Source organism: Hyposmocoma kahamanoa, unplaced genomic scaffold (assembly GCF_003589595.1).
Source record: "Hyposmocoma kahamanoa isolate Upper Pololo Valley unplaced genomic scaffold, ASM358959v1 100021, whole genome shotgun sequence".
Lineage (NCBI taxonomy): Eukaryota > Metazoa > Arthropoda > Insecta > Lepidoptera > Cosmopterigidae > Hyposmocoma > Hyposmocoma kahamanoa.
In genome coordinates this window covers 6,864,131-6,888,981 of record NW_020653200.1, presented here as the reverse complement: position 1 = coordinate 6,888,981, position 24,851 = coordinate 6,864,131, and the positions used below count along the sequence as shown (strand labels likewise).

Below are 24,851 nucleotides of genomic sequence, written 5' to 3'. Positions count from 1 at the left end.
TTTTAAATAAAATGTACTCAATGTGGTGAATATCGACTTGTTAAATATAATTTCCATAAACTATAACATTATACGCATAATACATAAGAATACAATATATCATAATTTTGAATATAAATATTTTATAACTATACCATTGTGTGCATTATAGACAAAGCACAAATATAATAAAAAGTAGAAACTAATGTATGAGGAATCATTGTTTGTTTGTCTAAACAATGAATTTCGTATTATAAAAACAATGGTTTAGGTGTAGCCTTACTTTTCATAATACATATATTCGTGCCAAGTCCTTACAATTAGAATGCATTACTTCGTATAATTTAACATTAAGTAACATTAAAATCTTTAAGATTTAATTTTATAATTAATTTTATTAATCTTTATTAATTTAATTACATATGCCATTTTGGTGGCATTCATTTATTTGTTTTACGATATACAGTCACATTTGATAAGATGATTTTTTATGTTAATGTATTTCGTGAGTACCACCATAACCACACCTCCAATGAATACTAAGGCAATTTATTTACTATGCCCCCCCTCCCGAATTGCATAGGGGGGAATCAGAGAAACAAAAAACTAAATTCGAAAAAAGCAAATAAAAACAAAGATTACCAAAAAATTTAATTGGCGTAGTGTTCATTCGAGGTATCGATAATATACATAGTAGCAGTCACATCTTATAATCTAAAACTGTTATACTCGTACAAAATTAATTATTTATTATGAGTCATAATTTATGACATACTCATATCCCTCTCCTCACTGCAGTATCCGAAAATTTTGACAAAATATTCTCAATTAATTGTTTGACTACATTGTTTGTATATGAATATAACTTATTTATTATGTGATTGTCACAAGATATAGCTCAATATTTGACGTGGTAAACCATTAATACGATTCCCTGTTAAAATTGCCTCTGATTGCTATAACGATTCGTCAGGAGGACTGATAAAGCGAAGACTTGAAGAATTTTTCCAGCATGTATAATTTTCAATTGTTCAACTTTGCGTGCAACTTTTATAACATATCTTACTGCGGTGACCAAAACATTTTATTGTTCTCAATAGTTGGCTACCTTTCTATATAAAGATTTAAAGCTTTTGTTTCAATTGTCGGTATGAAATAACAAAGCTTCATGAAAGCATCATTTCATTAGAACAAATTATAATCATTAAGTTAGTCCATTAAAGAGGTGAAAACAAGTCTGTTTGTATATTCAAGTCTATATGTTATTATGGAGCATGTGGAAGCGCTAACAGATTGTTCTCGGTATTCTTATTAGATAATAACCATTCAATCTAAACGTGTGACATAAACGATAAACAAAAGCGTGAAGCATATGGCCTTCATCATAGTTCACCGGTAGATTAAACGGAGCAAAAAAGAAGTGAGAATATAAAATAGTAACGTTTATATTTAAATAAATAAGTACTAGGCACAAAGTAGGAATTATATTAACATCGACTTAGTACAAACAGCCTTACTTTTATTGGAAAAAATCGAAATTACACAAAATGCACCTTTTTTATTTTGTGACAATACAGAAAGGTCTGATAACTATAAAATTGTAACAGTTTTTAATATTGACAGAATCAAAGTTTAACAAATAAGAAATCAAGTAAAGTTAGTGAAATTTACAAGAACACAATAACAACCTCGAACTACTGGACAGATAAGTAGCAACTAAAAAAAATTAAAACTGACAGTCGACAAATTATTTTATTTTGAAATTAGACCTGAATTAAAAATGAAAATAACCGGCCAAGCCTTTGAAATGACACTTCATTATTTTCGAATATTACAAATGTCCTGCTAAATGTGCCAGTGAGTGTATATTCATGAACTTTAACAGTCAGTCCTTAAACCATACGCATCGTACATATAAACACTTAGTTAGCACACAACATTGATTAAGGTCAGTTTATATTACACATTTATCTAAAGTATTGTACTCGAGCAAATGAACCACTTCTTCGCGTGGGTAATCAAACGAAGTTGTCTAAGAATGCGTGTTGTTTTATAGCTAGTTCTCTGTAATAATTTTAATTTATTTTTTCTGTATAAAGTTTGTTCATTGTAAGAATAAATAAGTTGGCAAATAAAATTAATCAGTTGCAAAAACCAATTAGGCATTTAGTACGTCATTAAAGTTTGTTACTGTATTTTGTTCAATTGCATTTTATTTAGGTTATGCTAAATTATTTATTACTATACAGCGGGTGTAAATAAAAGCACAATTAAAATTCTGAAGATCAGAAATGATGAAGTATTGGTCAGAAAAAATAAGAGAAAAAATATTTTTTATTAAATAAATATATTTAGAAACCACATCCGAAAACGCGCGGACGTGCCATTGGACGTATCAGCTGTTCGGAACAGTTGATTGAACGGAACCACATCAGGCGGAACAAGGTAAAAGGATTTTTTACGCTGTACACTACACAAGTAGTGCGCCATTGATAATATAAAACATAGTTTAACGATGATCATTACGTAGTACATTTCCTATTAAGTTATTGTCTTATGTAGTTCTTGTATAACAAAAAATAATCGGATATTTTCAAATTATCCAAAATTGCATTTTTCTTGTACGTCCTTCATATATAATAAGCCACCAACATACTTACACGAAAGGCCTAAATTTAATTTGGAATTAGACTATCATTCATACTGAATCACGGAGTGGCAAATTGGTGGCGCCTAGCTGGCCTATTTGTCACGGACATATTCCACACGTATGCAACGTGTATTAATGTTAAAGAAAACTACAAATACACGTTCATACCTTTCATAAGTGCAACCTTAGGAGCTCCACACGCACCCAGGGCTCGTGCGAGAACGAGGACCAGATGTGTGGAGCTCCTTAAAAGGTTTCCAATGACGTGCTATTGTATAATAATGTTTATCTTGTGCGTATCTATGAACTTAAGAGATATGCCCTTGTCATTATTAGGACAAAGTTTGTTAATTGTGTTATAAAAACTAAATCTTAGTTCGTAAAACTATTCGTACGACGATACAGTTATTGTGTTATAATAAAACCACAACAAATGGAGCCGATTAGTTAATCAGAATTCGTCACGAAGCTCTTCGTGGCCAGTGGCCGAAGGTGTAACGCAGGTTAAGCGTGTGGGATGGTCCATAATACCGCGGTCTTGTCGGCGGATGTGGAGAGGAATGAGAAGTCGTCCGGATGCCATCGGGCAGATATCACTTTATCCGGGTGCCGGGCCACTGGCACGCTCGGCAACGGACATGTTAGGTCACCTGAAGCAAAAAATTTAATGATTATTTATCTTCATTTGTTTTACAGAGCTGTGTTGATTATTTGGTAAGTAATAATTACCCTGCAGATCAGTCAATACAACTCGTCCGTCGTATCCCGCAGTGAGCAGATAGTACGCGCCTGGGGAGAAGCGCACGCTGCGTACGTCTCCCGAGTGCGGCGTGAAGCGCTGCAGCGCACGCGAGCCACGTACATCGTGCAGCGCGCAAATGCCGTCGTCATGTCCGCAAACCAACAACCGTCCGCTCGGGTCTACCGCTAACGACGCCACGGCTGAACCCTGCCATACATAAACGTGGAATCACGTACATTAGAACAAGATCCCTGAAACTCGATAATGAAACAGACGACACTTAAACCTTAATTTGTACATTGCTAAACATGCATTACGATTTTAACATGTATAGACGAATCATTTTTCTGAAAAAATCTTACCTTGCCAGGATGTGCGGCAGGAGGCGAGATGATGTTGACACAGCCGCCAGTGCGCAAGTCCCAGAAGCGGACAGTCTTATCCTGGCTGCCAGAGACGAACATCGCTCCACCCCAGTTGTACAACGACAACACGTGGCCAGAGTGACCACTTAATGCCTGTATAAATAAAAACAAATCAAACGCCAAATCGTTTAATGCTCTTGATTGTCCCATTGTCAATATATTTAGAGCTAGATACCGCTTGTTTACACTTTTGAGTGAACTTACAATTCAAATCAGAATTTTAGTTAGTTAGTTTTTTTGTTTAGTTAGTTAAGTGACAAACTGCGCATTCTCGACAAATTATATGATATTTTTCCGTATTTTTTTTACTTCTTTCTTCTGTTGTAGGTATTCGGTCGAATAGTGATTTAACATTCGATATTCGGCCGAATAGTGCAAATACAGAATAGTAACTAGATATCCGCAGCAATTCTACTGAAATATAAGGCGTCACTAGGCAAAAGTAAGACATATTTATAGATTTAGATCTTTTCTGCATCCATTTATCAAGTTTCATAACGATCTGAGCCGTTTTGGGACGCTTCACTAATCCAATAATTCGCCAATTTTTCGTGATGTTGATTAACATCGCTTTGGTACAATTCAAGTGTTGTAAACTTCAAGTATTTAAGAGAAGTGTTTGTTAGACTTTTGCCTTGCCACTGACGACATTATATATATACGTAGGTAGGCGGTAGATATATAGATGTTTACTACGTTTTATACACAGAATACGTTTGTAATCCTAAACCCTACACACACAACCAAGACATGCCTCACTCGCAGACAGTACTACATTATTTATTGCGTTGGCTTAGTTTACAAAATGTACATATTATATGCTGGATAGAACAAGGAAAAATACAAACATTCGCGTTTCCCAATAAGTACTTAGTTGACCTAAGTCTACAATTACTAAGCAATAAACTGTGAAACTTGTGAAAGTGTATATAGCTGTGGATCAACTTGATACTCCTCTGTATTTAACTTGCATTGGCCCGAGGTGAAGCATGGTGCATTTACTCACTACAAGATACCCTTGTTTACTGTAATGTTATCTGTTTAAGATTTAGTCCTCTGTTGCAAACAGTAATTTTCAATTTAGCTTATCTTTATTATAGAGTTTAAATGTTCGACCTGTGACACTAAAAAGCGTAAATGTTCCATGACGATTAAAATTCAGATCTCTACATACTTTTGTTTCAAAACGTCCTTCATTGATAAAAAAAAATTAAATTATTGAGATGAACGAAGAAGTTTTTTTTCCATTTATCTATGTCGAATAGAAATAGCATAGTAGATAATAATATAATAGACATAGTAGGAATCAGAAAGTTTTCAACGCAAAACTTTTCTTGAGATTATATTAGATGCTATAGAATGTTAGAAAGTGTTAGTTACAATCAGAAACCGGAATAGGCAATGTATATTTCTTAAAATTTAGGTAATGATTAAAAATAAAAAGTCAAAAATGTATATATTTTTACTTACAATTACTTTTTTTCACCTTACTATATTTCAAAGGGAGGTATTATCTATACTATGTTTTTTTTATAATACCAAGGGACGGAACGAACAAGTCGTGCGCCTAACTACAGCAGTTGCAGTGCCTTTCAGAGCTTTAAATCGCAAAGATCTGAGAGGCACTGCCACAGCGCCCGTTACCTTGAGACATAAGTTGATAAATTCCATGTGCCTGTACCCTTGTCATTCAAATCCGGAACGCAGTGATGCAGTAATAGTAAGTATTAACGGCAAAAATAGGTAAGGTGGCAGCGCTTCCCTGGACGAACTCTTACACAACACAAGGTGCTCTACTTCTGCTAAACTGGGCATTACTTTATATTATTATTTATATTTTTACTTTACTAATTACTATTACTTCCTTCAAGTGTGTGTAAATATACATATCGACTGTGAACTGGCAACCGGTACCATCTCAATTTTGCTGGCTTATTATATTATTTTGACTGGTTATATAAATAATCAGTAATGAAGAAAAAGTGCGTACGTTTAGTTCTCGTGTATAAAATCAAAAACGTACCTGGAATGTCTTGCCAGTTGCGCAGTCTGTGACGTAGATCTTGCAGTCGCCAGCGCCTCCACTGACGAGCAGACTCGTCTTGTTCGATGTGTCCTCAATGAAGCAAACGTCGCGCACTGTACCGTCGTGCATCGTCAGCTCCACCTGACAAATGTTTGGATGTTTTTATTGAATATCATGATATTTTTACTATCATGATATTCATCTATTTCTTGTGAAAATACTCTACTAATTTGTTATTATTATTGATAAAGCTAGGTTAGCTGAGCGATAGCCATGTTGAAGCGACAGAGGCTGGTTCGTGACCAATGAGATCGAGTAAAATTTTCCTTTGGGTTTGTTCGATCTTTTTATTAATAAATAATGTTGCGATGTTCATTTCAACTTCTTACAGTCCATTTCACATGGGTACTGTGGCATTTCAAATGTTTACGTTGCATGCGTGTTTTTAACAAATCTCTCAACCAGGTTTGAAAAAGAAACAGTAGATTTGTTTTAATATACCAAAAACTAACAATGTTTGTTGCAGTTATAATTTTAAGTAAAAATGACAGTATATTAAGTACACAGAAAATTAAATAATAAAGATAAAAATAATTTACCCCAACTACATAATGCGTAAAAAGGATTACTTTTTCATAGATAATGACACTACAGAATCGATAAATCAAATCGGCTATTCCGCAACTCCTTGCATGCGAGTCGATTTCTTTTATTTTAAACTTTACGTAAACGTTTTTGGAGTAATTATTGAAATTTCGTTTTTTAATAAAATAATAATCCTTTTTGTTTCGTTTATTATTTGTTCTTAAATTATTGGTTCTAAACCGTTTCTCTCTTCGATGTAAATTATGTTGATAAAATATTTAAATCGATTTTAGAAACTTCAAATCTCAAATGCCATCGTACACATGCTACGTGAAATTAACTATAAGTACGCTTTTTACACTAGAAGAATATACTACATCATTTTTATTTAAGTCATTTGCAAACATTTCTTTAACATGCCACACACACACACACACACACACATACACACACACACACGAAAAGTGCCGAAATGTTCTTCAACTCCTGAATTTTAAAGTTTAATACTACAGCATAGACAATATCTGGTGGGCATGCATTAAAAGGAACAAAAGTCATGAGAATTTTCATCTTGTAATCTAGAGAGTTAAACGAGTTTCATACTGTAATGTAGAGAGCTATCATCGTACAAACTTCTCGACTCAACGTTTCTCGTAAGCAACTTTCAACTGCGCGTCTTTCTTCGGTATTTACTAAGTTATATTCCTCGTCGTAAGCGTAAAGGACTTTCAACTATATCAAACTCATCATTGGTGTTTCATTCATGAATATGCGAATAGCAAAACTCGTTAACGTTAATTTCTTGAAAACGATGACATAATAATCCTGTGAATAATAGCGACTGATAGATGACTAATGAAATTTAACAGAAATGTTATTAAATGTATTGGGACGTCATAAACCGATAATTGGGTGTTATTGCTATTAAATTATCAAAAAAGGCAAGTAATCGGTATCAGGCAAATTTGTCAAGGTAATAGCTATGTATATCATAAGATACATATTTGCGTTAAACAAATAACTTTACAATACATATTATAATGACGTGAGTCGTCAATGTAGATTGATAGGAACCATCAAAACAAGAGACGGTAACGTGTTGAGATATATGTATAATGTAGTAATAAATTTATTGTAAAGACTCAAAAATGGGTACAAGTTGTTGTGCTCCGAAACTGTTCCCTGTGCTATGGGTAGCTAGTATATTGCAAATAATTTTTAAAATACGGTAGGTAGAACACGAAAACAAGAAAGGTTTTCATTTAATTTTTGGTACATTAATTATTAATTACAATCCAATGTAACTAATTAATAAGTCAGTATTGGTCCAATGTTGAATTATAACTTATTATAATTTTTATTAAAAAAAATTACCTCAAAAGTTTGTGAAATTAAATCTATTTGCTTATTTAAATCTATTTGCTTATTTGTTTTATTTAAATCGGTTACCAGAAATTGCGCAAAACCGGATTCATCCTCTAGTTTGCCACCTTTACAGATAGATTATTTTCTTCAAATTTAAATGGGACCAATGAAAACTGAGGTATCTCTTTCCAACAAAAAGAATCAACAAAATCGGTTCACAAATAGTAATCGCGTAACATACACACAAAAAAATACAATCAAATTGAGAACCTCCACATTTTTGACGTCAGTTAAAAACAGAGCCCAGTCCTAACAACGTACACTACACTGTATTTCTTTATGGTAACAAATGATACGTTTGAACTGGGTTTAAACACACGTAATTGATGCCGTAATATAGATCGACGTGGAGCTATTGGAACGAATTGTCTCTCCCATTTCAGGCTCTTTAAGCAATAGGAAGATAGTGGTGCCGATTGACAGCCAATGACACACAAATTCAATCAGCCCGGTCGAACGTCCCGAATCATCGCGATGGGTACTCGGCTGAATTACGAAACTACACTTCACTCAGCGTTCGGTTAAATGGTAAATTGAATTTAGTTTAAAGCTCGTTCAAGTACCTCGAGTGGCAACCCACAATGCGGACCTTATTCATTTAATTGTTCTATTCTTACATATTAGCCGAACGTACACACATAGCTATTTCAAAATCGGTTCACAGTCGTGACGCAACATGACGTTGTAACCAACCATCTCGGATCGTAAAGTATCCTCATTAAAAAATCGACCGCATACTTTGAAACTGTGTTATTATTGAAGTAATTATCAAACTGTGAATAGACCAATTCCACTTGCATGTACTAGTTTTCATCACATGTATGTATCAAAGATGTTAAATACTTTTTAATTCACTGATGCTATAATAGCTGTCGTCTTGTAGACCATCAAAAGTAAGATATTAACTTTCGATATTCAAAAAAATTGTATGTAACGTTTATACACTTTAAATAAGGTTTTTTTTAAAAAAAAATACAAAAATATGTTGCTATTTCTATATTTCTATCTGTCAAATGCAGTAATAGTCTAAAAATAATGTATAATAATTGTTTGTATGACATACCTCTTGTCCTTCAAGATTGCACGTGTGGCTGTTAAACCGCATCAATTTAACAGTTTTGTCGTTGGAGCCCGTGGCAAGAAGGTCACCAGCAGGGCTCCATGCTAGGCAATAAATACTGCCCTTATGGTGCTTCGTGCGCTTTAGAAGCACTGTGGGCGCGATTGGTGTGCTGTTGTCTCTGTTCAAACAAATAATCATACATTAGCAAAAAAGATAACCAAAACGACTTTAATCCATATCACCGATAACTAAAGTTCAAATTAAAAATCCATCGAGCTACTAACAACAGCATTACCAACCTGTTACACGTCCCACTGGTGCTGGTCTTAATGTAGATACTAACAACGGTGAGACATAAACCAATAAAGCACGTTTCCTGCACAGGCGTTACCACAAATCGAAAACCCTGAACCAATGAGGTCGTCGATAATAACGTGTGTACAACAGTGGTTTGACGAGAAAGTAAACACGCATATTTTCCTACTGTAAGACATTTTCGAAGTTTGAATGCTACTAGACAGACTGAGCCAGAATGAGCTCATATACGATGACTGACTTTGTCCCGGTACCGTTGGACGAGGCTATTTGTCAACCAAGAAGTCTGGGTCAAAATAGGAAAACGGTATATTGAAATCGTAGAATACAGAAATACACCCACAATTGCGACATAAAAACACAAGAGAAACTTTATTCGGAAAGCGGCAGAAGTTTGTCGAGTGAATTAACTTTTGCGTAGTATTCTACAAGACACAATGGGACGCTGATTTGCGTAGAGAGCAAAACTTGACATTTGTTGTTTTCAATTTAGATTCATACGTGACTTCATAGTGCATAAAGTAAAAGAGCCTGAACACGCCATAATCTACACAAAGAATTTTGGCATAAAGCTTTCACCATTATTCCATCAGAGCCATAAACTGTTTTAACGCCGATATTCCGTGACAATGACTAAATAGCGTATTTAAAATTAAAAAGAAAAAGAAGCCTTGAGGTTCCGCTGAAAGGACGTTTTGGCAATTGGTTACAAAACTACTAAATTTATTTTAACAATGAACATGTACATTATCTTGAGTTTAGTAATGGCATACCATTAGAACCTCGTTTTAAAATGTCGAGAAAAAGGTAATGTAATAGTTTTGGGTGACCTGTCGCCGCCTACCAGTCGCGGTTTAGTGACCAAAACAAAAGTTGCTTTGACCATTCCCTGCAATGTAAAAGGTCGTTAATATAACTGCTTTCGTGTCACACTTACAGTTTTCTGTTGTCACTATTTACCTAAGCGTGTGTAGATAGGGTTATCAGTCACAGTGTTTTATGTTTGCAAAAGTCACATTGTACGAATGTTGAGTTTGTTTGTTATTGGAATTGTGAGGCATGTCAATCCAAAAGGTTAAAAGAAGGACGTTATATCAATGCGGAACACGACATACATGTTTCAAAATTATCGTAAATAAAAGCGTTGAAAATAGATCTTTCACCGGCAACCATGAAAACGTCAAAGAGTACTGCGCGCTGTCATTATCCCCCCATTTACTTAAAGTGAGAGCATATATTGCTTTGCCTCATAATGCTGTGTCACTCTATTTAATGCACATTTGTCAATTCGGTAACATAGACATCTGTAGCAGGCAACGACGTAATCTTAGCGGGTATATCGTAAGAGATTCGGTTTCCAAGTCATGTACATGCTATTGGGGAGACGCTTTCACGGATTCATATAGCCTTGAGTTTAGATAGTAGGAACTATAACGTATTCTTCAAGGCTAATGAACAGGTTTATACAATGAATTAAACTGGAAAAAAATGAATAAACTATTCTATTTCTTATATTTTTAGCAATATATTTAAAACTTAAAATTTAAACAAATCCTGTTTCGGTTCAATAGTCATCCAACAGCCAACATACCTAAGCGTACGCATACGGTCGGCCTGGCATCGATGGCGCCGGTCCATAATTGAAAGTGTATTAGAACCTCGAAGTTGTTAGCCTACAGTGAAAGTGACAATTCGTGAGTATATGTCTAGATCAAAACCCACGTGTCTTAATCTATGCAAAGCAACAAACATATCGTCTAGAATAATGATTCTGAACATCGAGTGAATATCGATTGTGCACGTGTCAATGACCTAAGCGTTAGTCAACTGGCAGTATATTTCAAAATGTATTAACAGGCTCCATTAGGAACGCCAACAGCAATAACATTTAAATTCTGAAATAAACTTACTTAAATTTTAGTAGTTTTTAAGGAAGAATGTTTAAATAAACTTGTGACGCCGAATGCATTCGAGGTTCATGGATTCCGGCAAGGTTATCGTGGAAAGTCCAGGGCCGAGAGGAGGTCGCAAGAAATCTGACATTACACGTTACAGAACATTTACTGAATTCGTATTTATATGCGAGCCTATTATTTCGGCAGATTTATTTTCCCTTGCCGCAATATGGCGCCTATTGTTTTATTCAAAAGCCTTAAAATAAAAACGTACAGTCCCATTTGTAAGCTTTGAATAGTGGTATATTTAGAACCCAATTTATGCAACGAACATTTTAATGCTGCTAATTGGTTAGTTTGTATATAGCGTTGTGCAAATAAGCCTAAAATGTACTTAATATTCACATGCCGTTAGTTTTGCTTGTAGCCTTTCCCGACATATTTTAACAAAGTGTGACATTAACATCCCCGATTGGTATTCAAAACATTCATTGGTAATTCAGATTTTCACAACGGCAATTGGCGTAATCTTTACTGGATATATACCCAACTAGCAAATGAGGTTTTATTTAGGGCAATGTGGCCGGAACTTATGTATGAAAACATTCATATTTTGATGTGCTCGTTACAAGAGGTTTTGGCTTATATACCACTAATCTTATCATATAAATGTTATTAAAGTCAAATATTATGACTACAAAAAATTTATTCCCTTTATAAAGGTTAATATTACTGCTTATTTGCTGTATAATATTTACAGCTATATAAAGGTCTCCGTAAAGACTTTATAAAAGAAGTTGGCACTGTTAAAAGAAGGTTATGAATCTTACAGAGGTATTTTATAAGACGTCTGTAATAAAGAAAATGAATACTTGTTAGCTATGTGGCTTTTATAAGAATTTAAGCAATTCATAATCACTAATATAGTTATTACAAGAGTATCAATCATTCTTAACATCGTTTTATTACTTTTATTTACATAAGTAAGACAGCCATTTTGAAGTGCAACGCATGGTCGGATAGGTGCTTGTGTGTTAGAGAAATGGTGGTTATCGGAGAAGGGTTTCCAAAAAAATACGAGAGCAGGGAAACAATTCCTACATCTGCCAATTCTTCTTCTCTGACGTTATCGACTAACCACGACACTAACGACGAGACTGGTAGTTCCGTACAAAATTATTTTAGCGAGGTGTTTGAAAAGGAGACAATGATGGCGATAGAGATACAGATGAGTGCAAAATATTTCCAATTCCAAGACCATTGGGAATCGTATAACTATAAAACATCTTTTCTTGTCAGAAAGCCGCCTTACTTTATGTAGGTGATAAAATTAATCTAGTTCTGTAAGCAAAATTTCACTTAGCTTAGAGTTTACGTTTTACTTGATTAGTAAATAAAGAACCTCAAAGCCTTAAATATGTCGACCGTAAATAAATAAGTATTGCTTTTATAAAAGGTTCTTATAGTCAGTCCCCTTACATACGTTGTGTAATTTACTTTTTATCTTTGCAGCAGTAATACCTATTAAAAGTATGAACAGCTGCATACAAATATATCACAATAATTGCCATTTTATCAAAATGGTTGTCAGGTATAAAGTTTTGTTTCATAAGCATTGAAGATATAATATTTTTTTGTAGGACCATTACACACCGGCTACAAGAATGATGTCCTTATTAACATATCCAGATAATGCTTTAACATGGAAATTAATCGCTTAACAACGTCAAAATGACAATTATAAGTTTAGGTCTCTTAAATAACTTAAAAAGCTACTACTGCCCTGAAATTGCCTTTATTACGTCGAATATACATTGCATATACATTGTGCCTGTGATAGTAAAACTAGTACAGGAATAGATTGTATGTAATATAAATAAAGTAACAATATGACACTCATAAGAGTTAAGCACTTGTAAGTACCCTAATCCACACTAATAAACACTTATATGGCTTTTATAACAACAAATTATAAGCCTTCATACGCCAAGTTTTTACTTTTTGATTACGACTTGAGCTTTTGTCATTGCCTTATTGAATCTAGATGATTGCTACTAATTAATAAGATACACATATGCATAAGGAACACGCTAGGTAGAGAAGACAGAAGAGTGGCAACGACAGAGGACAAGAAGCGAATTAGAAAACTGAAATAAATAACACGGACGGCCAGCGGCCTTCCGGACGTCATTTAAATCGTACGTTACCACGGCTTAGAAAAGAGAAGTGACCATGCAAAGTGGAGGGTATCTCAGAGTGTTGAAAAGCGATAGATTAAAAAAACTGCCTGCGTAGATAAACAACAAGCATAATTAGTTGTAGTTGTCGTTGTGTAAATAAAAGAAAATGATACTCACTTGATATCTTCAACTTTTGGGTACGTGCATATCCTTAATGTCTTGGTATTGGAGCCAACAGCATATAGTTTACCACTTGGGTGGAACTCAGCACAACGTACTGCTTGTAAGTCTTCAAGAACCGTGACAGGTTTGAATGTAGGCCTTGAACTGTTAACCTCTGCACCAACGCCCACAGGCCCTGAAGATACGGGTGCGTTATGATGCCCGCCATTCTTGTTATGTGCCTGTGAACATCCATATGGATTAAATTTTGTATACAAAAAAGATAGTGCTTTTGTACATGTACATAAAATGCAGAACGTATAAATAGTGCAATATTTACAGATAACAGGAAGGTTCCAATCACAGTTTTGGTATGAACAAAATGATTTAAACTAAGGTTAGGCAATATTTTATAACAATGTTCCTGTCTGTCGCCCGTATCGCGAGTATAGATACATGGGCCAGATAGCATTCGTTTGGTCATATTTCAGCGAAATTTTTTTTATATTTCGAAGTTTCATGTCAATTAAATAATATCGCTCACGGCTAAGTAAAACATATAAATATAAAAAACATTACTCTTGGAAACATGAAAAAATGAAAATGATAATTCTAGGGTCGGCGGACTAAAAGCACATAAGTAAAAACCAACATCATTAGTAATAAATACATCGACCGACTAAAGCATATAAGTAAAAATTCATTTGTTTGAACTTTCATTCTAGAGCATCATTTTAATCTTAACATTCTCTTCACATTTTCCGATATTATAAACAACACAGAACAACAGATTTTGTTTAATTTTTATCTTATTTGCTTAAGTCTGCTTATTTATCTTATTTATCCTAGAATTGTCAGTCCCTATACATTTTAATACATTTTAGTAAAAATATACGATTCTTTGAGCCCGCGTAACTTTAAACGAAAACTGTCAAATAAAAAACCGTGGTAGCCTAATGGTTTGACCTTTTGGCCTTTCAAGCAGAGTACGTATGTTCGAATCCGGATTCGCACCTGAGTTTCTCGGAATTTATGTGCGAAATTTTATTTCAAATTTACCATCAGCTTTTCGGTAAGGAAAACAACGTGACGAAATCTGCACGTCGAAGAAGGTTCACAACCATCGGCAAACATGTGAAGCCCCCAACCCGTATCGGGCCAACGTGGCGGACTATGTATGGCCTAAATCATAGTTCTCAAAAGTGGTCCCTACCGCACCCCAGTGGGCGCCGAAGAGTCCTAGAGGGTCGGTAGGGACTTCGAAAGCAATTTTGGGGGGCTTGATGCTATCTAGGGCGTGGTACCGCAATTGAAAATAAAACCTAAATTATATTATAAACTAAATACAACATAACTTTTTTCCTTGTGATTTTGTTGTGGTGGTGTGGTGTAAGCCAAAAATTTTGGGAACTTAAGGCCTAAGCCGTCGCCAGAGATAATGTCAAATAACGATTTTAAATATTAGTACCTATCTAAGTCGTCTAATATCATCGTGTCATATTAAAGACTGAATTAGTCTTCGTTTGTGTGCAACACACTCGCAAATTGCTCATCGAAAACAATCATGAATGTAATAGTAGCAATGCATACAATACATTGTATTAATCTAAATCAGGGTTCGGTGTAAAATATCATGGCAATTACCGCGATAGTTATCTTGATAAATATACCTTGGTAAATAGATCTTGATACTTATAAAATTAATTAGAACAACAAAATGCTACCGCCAACAATGTCGTGATTGTTACGAGTATGTGTTCGTAACAGACACATATCCAAACCTGTTAAATGTATTTAAGATATGACTTGATAAGGCATTTTTAATAATATTTAGAAAAATCTTTGGGAAAAAGATTTGTTTTGTGACTTTTTTAGCACTCTCAAAATTCACAAACCAATCCGTTTTCCCAGAGATTTTTCTTGTTTTTTTTTTAATATTCTCACTGTTAGTCATTTTTAGACAAAAATTAAAAAGACAAAACTTTGAATCAGCATGTATATTTATCGGATAATTATCACGATAATAATAAATAAATATCTTGATAATTTTGAAACCTTGATCTAAATTTCAAAAAATATCAAAACAGGGTATTAATTTAAAATTAAATTCGATGCCCTACTTTCTCTAACTCGTGTCTTATAAAGAGTGATTAGTCAGGAGGCGGCAAAACTTTCCATTTATTTAAAATTTCTTATTAAGGGTGTTAATTTGGATGCATTACTTTAAGAATACAAAAAAGCCAGTGTGTGAATATTAAGTAAATGTGATGTGAAATCCATTTTTTGCATTTCAGTAGCTTTGTGTTTTAAGATTCGAGTTTGAGAAAATAAGGCGACGAATTATATCATAATAAATAATAATAAAATTTGAATTTGAAAATGAAATAGACCAAAAAATCCATTGGTGTTAAAAAAAACTTTTAAAAAAACTTGATTTTCAGTAATTAGCAAAAACGTGCATGATCCCTAGACACTTATGATGATGTATTTGTCTATTTGCAACACAACGCGATTATAGTGGAAACCAAAATATTGCAAACGCTATTGTTGGTAGAGTCATAACAACTGTTACTCCTAAACGTCGAGACCATAACAACCTTACATTCTTGCTTCATGTACGCATCAATAGCGGTGCACAATAATGCATCAATCTGCATTGTGTGCGACTGACAAGACACGGATGCGGTTTAGTGCAACAACACACGCCTCTTACCTTTCCACGGGTTAATATTTCACCTCTATATCACCAACCACACTACGCCGAACAATTGCCAACAATAGAAATAACTGACGACACCGAAATCTACAACTTATATCAATAAAGTTAATTAGGATGCGAGAATAACACGAGGCAAATCATGATTCTCGTGTCTGCGCACGATGTTTTCGTTAGAGAGGCAATTTATGGGAGTGCAAACAAATGAGATCACCTAATAAGGTGAACAATAAATTAAATGTTATGGACGTACGACCCGTCCATATTTTGACTAAAGGTGAAATGACAAAAGTCAGAAGTAACATTATAAAAGATCACAGTAAAAAGTAATCTAGTTATCTAAAGTAAATAAATGACTTGAAGAAAAACGTTCTCGAAAGCGTGGAGAAATAGTAATCGTTATGTAACCAAGAGCTTGTTGGTTCTATCGATCAACATTCGATGACAAGGTTGTAAAACTGCAACTATACAATGAAACTGGTTGTACTCGTATATATATCCATTGACAAGTCATGGGCTGACCGCGCATTGAAAACAAGTTTCTTTAGCTAAAGGCTCATGCCGTTGACCGATAACAATTTTCTTTTAATTGTGATACCTCCAGACAGAAGAAAGTTCTATCCAGCTCAAATCAGTCAGGCTGTGGCATCTCACTCCACAGCCAAACTGTCAGGTTGTAATAGAAAGTTATCTTACCAATTACGATATTTCTTTGCAATGACGTTTGCGTCTGACTTTGTTTACTTAACGCTGTGGTTCCATAGGAACTCAAACAATGTTCGTGAGTAGTCAAGTTTAAAAGTTAGCAAGTTTTTATGTTTGTCGTTTTGCACTTTAAGCGTCGTCATCTACTTTATTAGTAAGAACGACTAATAGGATGACGTATATTACGAATGCGTTAGTTATTGTAACTTTTTTTGCATCAATATAATTTGGTATCTTCAAAGATTACAACGCTTCACGGATTATTCAAGTTATTTCTGAATTGCTCAACTTTCTATTTATTTACTTTGAACCCAATCTAATGTTCGATCCGACTATAATTAATTACTTACATTATTTGAGTCCAAATATTGGTGTAAAGCCTTGTATAAATTATGCAATTTAGGATATTGGGTCGCAAACCGTTAAAGGGGTTGCTTCTTAATCGTATAAATATATCATCAACTCAATAATATATTAATTCGACGACCTCTGTGGCCAACGGTCTGCGCTGTGGGTGGTGGATGAAGTGCCATTTTCAATTCTCAGATTCCAGGACCAATTTTGGTAATGAAATATCTAAACTGATTCTAGTCTGAGTGTTCCTATGTAGTGCGTGGTTTCTGTTGCTCTGGCACTCACAGTGTAAGGAATTGCTTGTTTTTAATTGTTGTGATTGTCTAGTACATTAAATTATTATTAATTAAACTCATTGGTTATGGTATTTACTTGTATTGAAAAATAGAGATATATTGAGAGAGAGAGAGAGAGAGAGAGAAAGAGAGAGAGAGAGAGAGAGAGACAGAGAGATTGAGAAAATACAATATACACCTTTCTATTACAATACAATCAAGCACGAACCCATATACATTGAAAAAAGTAGATTGATACTTGTAGCCAGATGTTAGCCTCTTCACACGACGACGGACTCTTACGCAATCACAAAAAAATCCGAAACGCCCATAATATTAAACAATACAATTTCCACAAGAGAATTCACACTCACATTGCACAAGCGGACCAGGTAATACAACAAAAAGCTGCCCGAATTACCTGGAAACCCAAATTCGCAAGCAAAAGATAACAAAAACAGTTGAATTGCAAAATAATACTTTACACAAAGTTGATACATATTACTGTTGCGTTTAAGGGTCTTCTATATACGTACGTACATACATAAATTATATGATATACTTGTATTGAACACATCCGTTACACGCAGGACGGTGTGTTGCGGTTCACCGGAGCTGAACGGGGTCTGACGTTGCTGCCGTCGCTTGGTTCCCATTCCCATAGTATTTTATTGAAAACTCTGTCGACGCGTGTTCCACGCGTTAAAATGTATGCACTCGCCTCGCCATAACGCTAAATTATTCAATGACAATTTACTTCGCATTTGCAGCCAGCAGCAATCATTATGTTATGTTGTATGTAGTCTAGAAAGTTGCACACACCAACTTCCAACTTCAACGTTACAAACATTATAGTAAACCTTTGGTAAAATAATTATTTTTTATACATCATAAGTAAGTACTTATGATCATATCATCCTATTATTGCGAATAGAAAATTACCTGAAAAGCGGAAATACGTTTGGGGGGTAACACCTGCGGAGGTCTGTCGACTAGATTTTCCATTGAATGACGACTGTGATATCCTTGTTTTTGGAAGACAGTGTTGCTTTTGTACGAGTTGCGGTTGAACTTAGTAGCAGGTGCAACAATGCGATTGCCGTTTTCGTCGTCGTCTTCCCACTCAGTAACAATATCTGTCCGGACGTCTTCGAGGGAGCGCGAACGGCTGCAGGGGCAGACGGTGGAAACAGGTGCTGGGTTAGGGTGTCGGGTCTGACGAGATCTCTCTCTCCCAAGGTACAGATCTGCGTGGTTACCCAAAGTCGGCGCCACAGTCGTTCGATAACTTGGCGACAAAAAGTAATAGTCACGTGACTTATTACTGTACGCACTCATTCCAGAAAAATCCGAATATGTGGAACCTTTAGAAGACGACGTTTTAAAATTTCTTAAATCCATTGGATCAGGTGGGCGGAAATAAAAATTTGGATGGCCTTGGCGGACAAGTGGTGGCCAGGGTCTAAATGGCGCGTCTGCGTAGTGTGCCGGTTTGGACTTCATGTCCGATCACAACAGAGCATCCGAGCGCGGAGTCGGTTCCGTGCGGATGTATTCGAGGAAACTTCGCTACTGTTGTCACGGACAGCGAGCGGAGTGCGGCGGCCCACCACCAGTGCTGCACCACCACGACGCCGCGCGTTAGACAGAGATGAGAACATAGAGAAAGGCGTTCTCGCGTTCCGCTCGATCCGCTGAATGCGAATACAAGTGAAAGGGGTAGTCCGTGCGCGGTCAACGCGTTCTACACGCGCAGATACCGCTTTTAACCAGCTAGTAGATATCTCTTCATTTAACTGCGCTATGTCGTCACAGAGCGACACAAAACTTAACAAATTACTGCAACTGAGTTCGTGCCGCCTTTACTCGTACACATTTTGTCTGTCAGTTGTAGAATTCTCACTCGGGGTCAGGTAGTGCCTTTAGTGCACTTTCTACTGCAGATTCATTTGGATGGTTACACGTACCCTGATTAGTGAATAAATTGTAAAACATAGTTGTAGCGTAAAGATATAATTCGTGGACGTGATTTAATTGTTAAATGCGTAAGCAGGGTAGATCTCGATCACGAATTCATTTCTTCACAATTAATACGCTTCAGGTATTAATTGCACACATTTGAATGTGACATATAAAGTACCTACATGACGCATAAAAAGAAGCTTAAGTTGGATACAATATTAAGGACACTATTCACTGGTGAGCATGCTAGCTGTGTCGTCCGTATTTTTTAATTATGTAACTTCAAAATTTAAAAAAAGAGCAAGTAGTGTTAATTATGTCAAAAATAACGTCGCCTGTTGTCTAAACAATGGATTAACATTGTTCACCAATTCATGACAAAGGGCCAAAGGCTTCCATTTAATTATTGTTCTTTGAAGACAAATTATATATGAACCCTAATAACCATAAACTATTATCAGGGGCACGGGTTCCTGTTTATGCTTATCCATATGTATAATACTTAGTCATAGTCCACCACCCTAACCCAATTCAGATTGACGACTTTTTTTAGCACGATTCAGGTTTCGATATGGTTTTTCTTTCACATTTTTGGAAAAGGACTCAGTGATGCATGCCCCGGTGGGAGTAGAACAAATTATCTCCTACGTAAGAGGGTAACGTTCAGCTAACTATACTATCATTGCTTAAAACATAGACAGTGAACTTGCTAACTCGTGATTTCCTCCTTAATTTAGGAGCAAACAGCCAAGTTAGTAAGCCTGGACAAAGTTAAACGGTATTGACTTGAATGTTAGCTATGTTAAAAAACAATGCGACCACGTTGACGAACACTTTTTCCGACATGTTAGCCAACAAGTACAATGAATGTAGCTTTAATCATCTTACGCGCATGCAAACTTTCGCTTCTTTTACGCCCCACTGACTAATGAAATATAATGTATTGAACAGAAGCGTTTCGTAATACTTGTGTGGTATAATGAAATTTTAATTATTAATTTGAAAATGTTATTATTTACGAGTTGGGAGAATAAATCATTAATATACAGAGTATATTCCGTACGTAGGCACCCACGCTTAGTCTAGAAATAACGATGGAAAATTCAAAAATTAATTAGTCACCATATTCGTAACGAGGGATTTTCAAGGCTGTGCCGTATACAGATCATATAACAAACAAGTTTATGTCAGAAGAAACTGATCATAATCTTAATTTCAGCCTACGCGTGAAAAACGAATAAATAATTACAATAACATCATCGTTACTTTACATAACATGCTTGTGAATTAAATATGTTACGGCAAATTAATGTATTGATTCAATTATACAAAATGCATTATAAATTTAAAATATTCTATTGAGCCTATCAATGCAAAAGTGGTGTAACCCATATTTATATATTTTTCTTTTCTACAATATTTAGATGATACTAAAGCACATCATTATTTTATATTTGGATCCAATTTTAATGTATAAAAAATTTAATAATTAGTTTTTTTTTATTCATGAAAATAGCATCCAAATATAAAATAATTACGTGCTTTAGTATCATATAATGTAATATTGTGGGAAAAAAAATTATGTGGGTTACAGCGATGAGGCTATCCTCAATTCATCTAACTATCACAATACTTCATAATATAAACAACATTATAGAAGCAATCTTAAATAATTATGAGGTGGTTTATAGACATATTTAAATACCAAAAAATCGAATTGCATGCTTTCCCTACAATTAATAAACAAAAGAAGTGAAATATTCCACAAAAAAATAAGTAAAAACATCTATTGAACGACAGAAGTGTAAGTGATCAAGTAAGGCAATTAATATAATAGATCTATAAACACGAACGTTACGTAAGTTTTAGCTTACAGCCAGCAGGCTGAAGAGCATGACTTCATAGTGACTCACAGTTTGCTTCGTAAATCTCGCAGTGTACGGGGGAAGTAAACAGCGATGTGGTTGGTAGATACTATCAAATAGTTTAACCGAATCGCATTCCGCTGCCTTTGTATTTAAACCAATTGGATCTAGATTAACATGTCAAGAGGGGGTCAAACTGTAGATTTACGACAGTGTCAAGTTTCAATTCAACAAAGGTACCTTTTGAAACAGTGCACTTTATGCGGCCCTGGATCAAGTGGATAAATAAGCTGCAAGAACCTTGCTAAATGCCAATCAATAAGTAGAAATGTAGTTTTTATCATAAAACGTTTTCCGTCGTTTTAATCCGACTCCCTATGAAGATTTTTTTCTTAGTTAATACGGAACGACAATGGCAGAGATGTAACTGTTGAGTCATCAACATTACTGTATATTGAAGTTAATATGATTAACTCGTGTTTTCATTAAGTTTTTTGCAACTATAGTTTTTTCGACTTGGCATTGATTTCGATTATAGATAATATAAGCTTAACAACTGCCTAAAGTCAACTTGAATCCATTTTAATATAATGTTTTTTGTGGTATTTAACGGCAAAATCTGCAATGCCAAAAGTACGTCACTGAGATGTAATAAGTAGGTGCTACTGGTTACTTTGCATTCGTGTTTGCCTTACAACGCAAACGACAATTAAGAATGTACTAAACAAAATGTTGTATTTGCATAGCACGTCGTTAGAAGCGGTTTACAATATTTTTTGAGTTATACTGTATCATTAACTCATGTAGTTCACAGATGGTGATCACCCGATCCGTGTTCGTTAAGTTACTTTTGTTTGGTTGACCTACGTTCGATGTCCATTAAGTATGCCCTTGTCTCTTGTATTGACAATCAACGCGGTCGTGTGCGTCTGAATAGTTAAAATAACCCAAAATCATAACTCCGAAATTCAAAGAGTAATATCCAAATAAAAGACTTGGTAAAAGACAGCTGACTGCGTAAATATTGCAGTGGTGTGCGAGATAAAATGTAAATATGTATAATAATGATTTAGTGGTGTCGTGCCGTGTCGGGTGCTACTTAGCAGCGTCATGTCCATGTATGGCCGCGCTGGTCGACAACGAACGCACCGCGCGCCATCTCCCTACTAGCGAGCCATGTAGAGCGACCTGGCCATATAGTGCTGCTACTTCAGTGACAGCACATTTCTAGAAACGTTACTTTTCAACATATACTTTAACAATCACTGTGACTAACATTTGAATACATAGCTTTTAAATAATTTGAATTACGTTCGTACGGAATAAAATTCTCGTTCCGACGTTGTAGCGATTTTATCAAGAGAAACAATAACATTTTAAGACATTATAGTCCGTATAAACTTCACAAAATACATTTCAAAACTATATTCACTTAGTTGACTTTACCTGTTTCAATATCAAACTTGTAAACTTTAGCAAATGTTTATTGTCTTACCGGTTGTAGAAGTTTAGCGGCGTAATTTTAAGTTACAGTTGCGTATACCTAAGTTACGATATCAAATCGTAACAGTAATTACTTATTTTCGATAACGTGATTCTGTTGTATAAACTTTAAGCCGCTGCACGCAGGTCCAGAATAACATAATGTATACGTAAGATACCGGGAATGCTAAGTTTGCAACATGCATATTGGAGATGTAGCGATAGGTACTGCAATGAATTTACTAGAATATAAAGGGAGTTAATAGTTTGATATTATGATATTATATAATATCAAACTATTAACAACACTACTAACTATTAACATATTACAATGCCTTTTAGAAATTAGAATGCAAAAAAATACTTAACTTACTATAGTTGCAGGGTTCAGTTTGTAATTTCTATTTTGTTGCACGGTTTTACAAGTATTTAGTAGATGGCTATTTCTTTGTGTTACACGACCTTACTTATATTTTGGGAAATAAATATGCTACGAAAATATTATACTGAACATACTATGTTCATGTATCTGCACGGATGGCTCCAAAGTACAAGATTTAGTCAATAATCAAAGGCACGAGTGGAGAAGAGAAACAATGTCCTTTACAAACTCAATATGGAAAATATGAGTTTTAAGACATGAACAATGTATTTTCCTTATAAACAATCATGAATGGACGCCATGGTCAAGTGTCATAATGAGGTAACCAATTTGCAATCATTGGAATAAATTGTCCAAATGAATAGCAGTCCGTCACGAGCACTGAAACAGTGGCTTATACTGTTTGAAGTAATTACCTTATTGTATCCAAATGACAGCCTTTCGTCATTCGAAGATATTGAATTATTTCGGTCCGAATCCCATGTGATGTGCCAATTGTCCAGAGAGTCAGATGACGATTTCTTTGTGTCTATGGAGCTTTTTCTAGACAATGAGCTGGTGGAGCCAACATAGTCACGTTTCATGTCTCTAACTCCATTGCCGGAGAGTGAATCCCTTCTGTTGTAGTTGACTATGTTGCTTCGAGTAAGGTTGTTAAAGGAGCCCATAGAATGCCTCTTATTGTGTCTGTGAGTGGGACTGGGCGTCTCGCGGCGAGGGGGAGTTACAGACGGGCTGTGCCGTTCGCGACGTAGCAAGCTCGGGAACGTTGAAGGATGCTGTATCTCTCGCACCGGTGAACCGGACATGCCCAGTGAATCACGATGTCTGTTTCATTACATTACTCATTAAAAATAGGACAAGAGAACTGTACTTCAAACAAAAAAAATGAAATTAAGTATGATACAGACCTGATAATTAGGCCATTTGAAGGTGAAACGGAATCTCTGTAATAACTTGGAGTAGACTCTCTGCTGTGAAGGTAGAGTGAAGAACGGTAAGGAGTGCTGCATCGGCTGGAGCCATGCACATCACAATGCGGGTCGTGCTCTATCACAGAGCTTACATACGGAGAGCGCCGGCCGTCTCCATCTATATTCATGTTTCCAAACATAGAGTCCAGCTGGCGCATGGCCAGTACCTTCTTCACAGCAGTCATCGTCAAAGTTAAGATTTCACTTGTCTCTGCTACCAACGTTTAATTCACAACTTAAGTCAAAAATTTAAAGTTCCGTCGATCGTACCCAACGGAAAAACGTGAATTAAATGACATGTGTGCCCTCTAAGTATGCCGCGTCGCGACTGGACTGCTCGGACGGCATTGTGCGCAGAACGCTTACCGATGAGTCACGATTGGCGCGCGCGCAAAGAGACGACGATTATCAGTGTCCTACAATTACACAGTAGATATAAATATAGCTGACAAGGAGGTAAATAATGGACCAACGCAGAGCCATCAATAATAAACAAGGACCAAACCGCATGTAGGCGTAACTTCAAGTTCACATGAAGGTCACCAAGTACTTAAGTCTTGAGAAAAACTCGTTTTTTGTAATTTGCTACGTCTTTATTATTAAGTGAATTACATAAAGATGATGTCGACCATATTATGTTTTTTCATTTACTTCCACCTACATTTATACTCTACTCAGATGTTTCTGAA

The 24,851-nt window shown here is 35.4% G+C and overlaps 1 protein-coding gene across 2 annotated transcripts; it reads right to left on the bottom strand.

Annotated features, from left to right (window-relative positions):
- Positions 1–24,554, bottom strand: LOC113230259 (WD repeat-containing protein 47). Of its 2 annotated transcripts, XM_026464146.1 has the most exons (8): positions 24,100–24,554; positions 23,605–24,016; positions 13,463–13,689; positions 8,896–9,073; positions 5,820–5,963; positions 3,734–3,889; positions 3,359–3,578; positions 1–3,279 (listed from the first exon to the last, which is right to left on the bottom strand). In XM_026464146.1, exons 1-8 carry the CDS (start codon positions 24,345–24,347, stop codon positions 3,134–3,136), a joined length of 1,731 nt encoding a protein of 576 aa, XP_026319931.1. In that variant the 5' UTR covers positions 24,348–24,554; the 3' UTR covers positions 1–3,133. The 2 variants fall into 2 exon arrangements, with proteins under 2 accessions (XP_026319931.1, XP_026320014.1); XM_026464229.1 differs by lacking the exons at positions 23,605–24,016; positions 24,100–24,554 and adding an exon at positions 18,440–19,082 and having other exon boundaries at positions 3–3,279.
- Between the last annotated feature and the right edge of the window lie 297 nt (positions 24,555–24,851).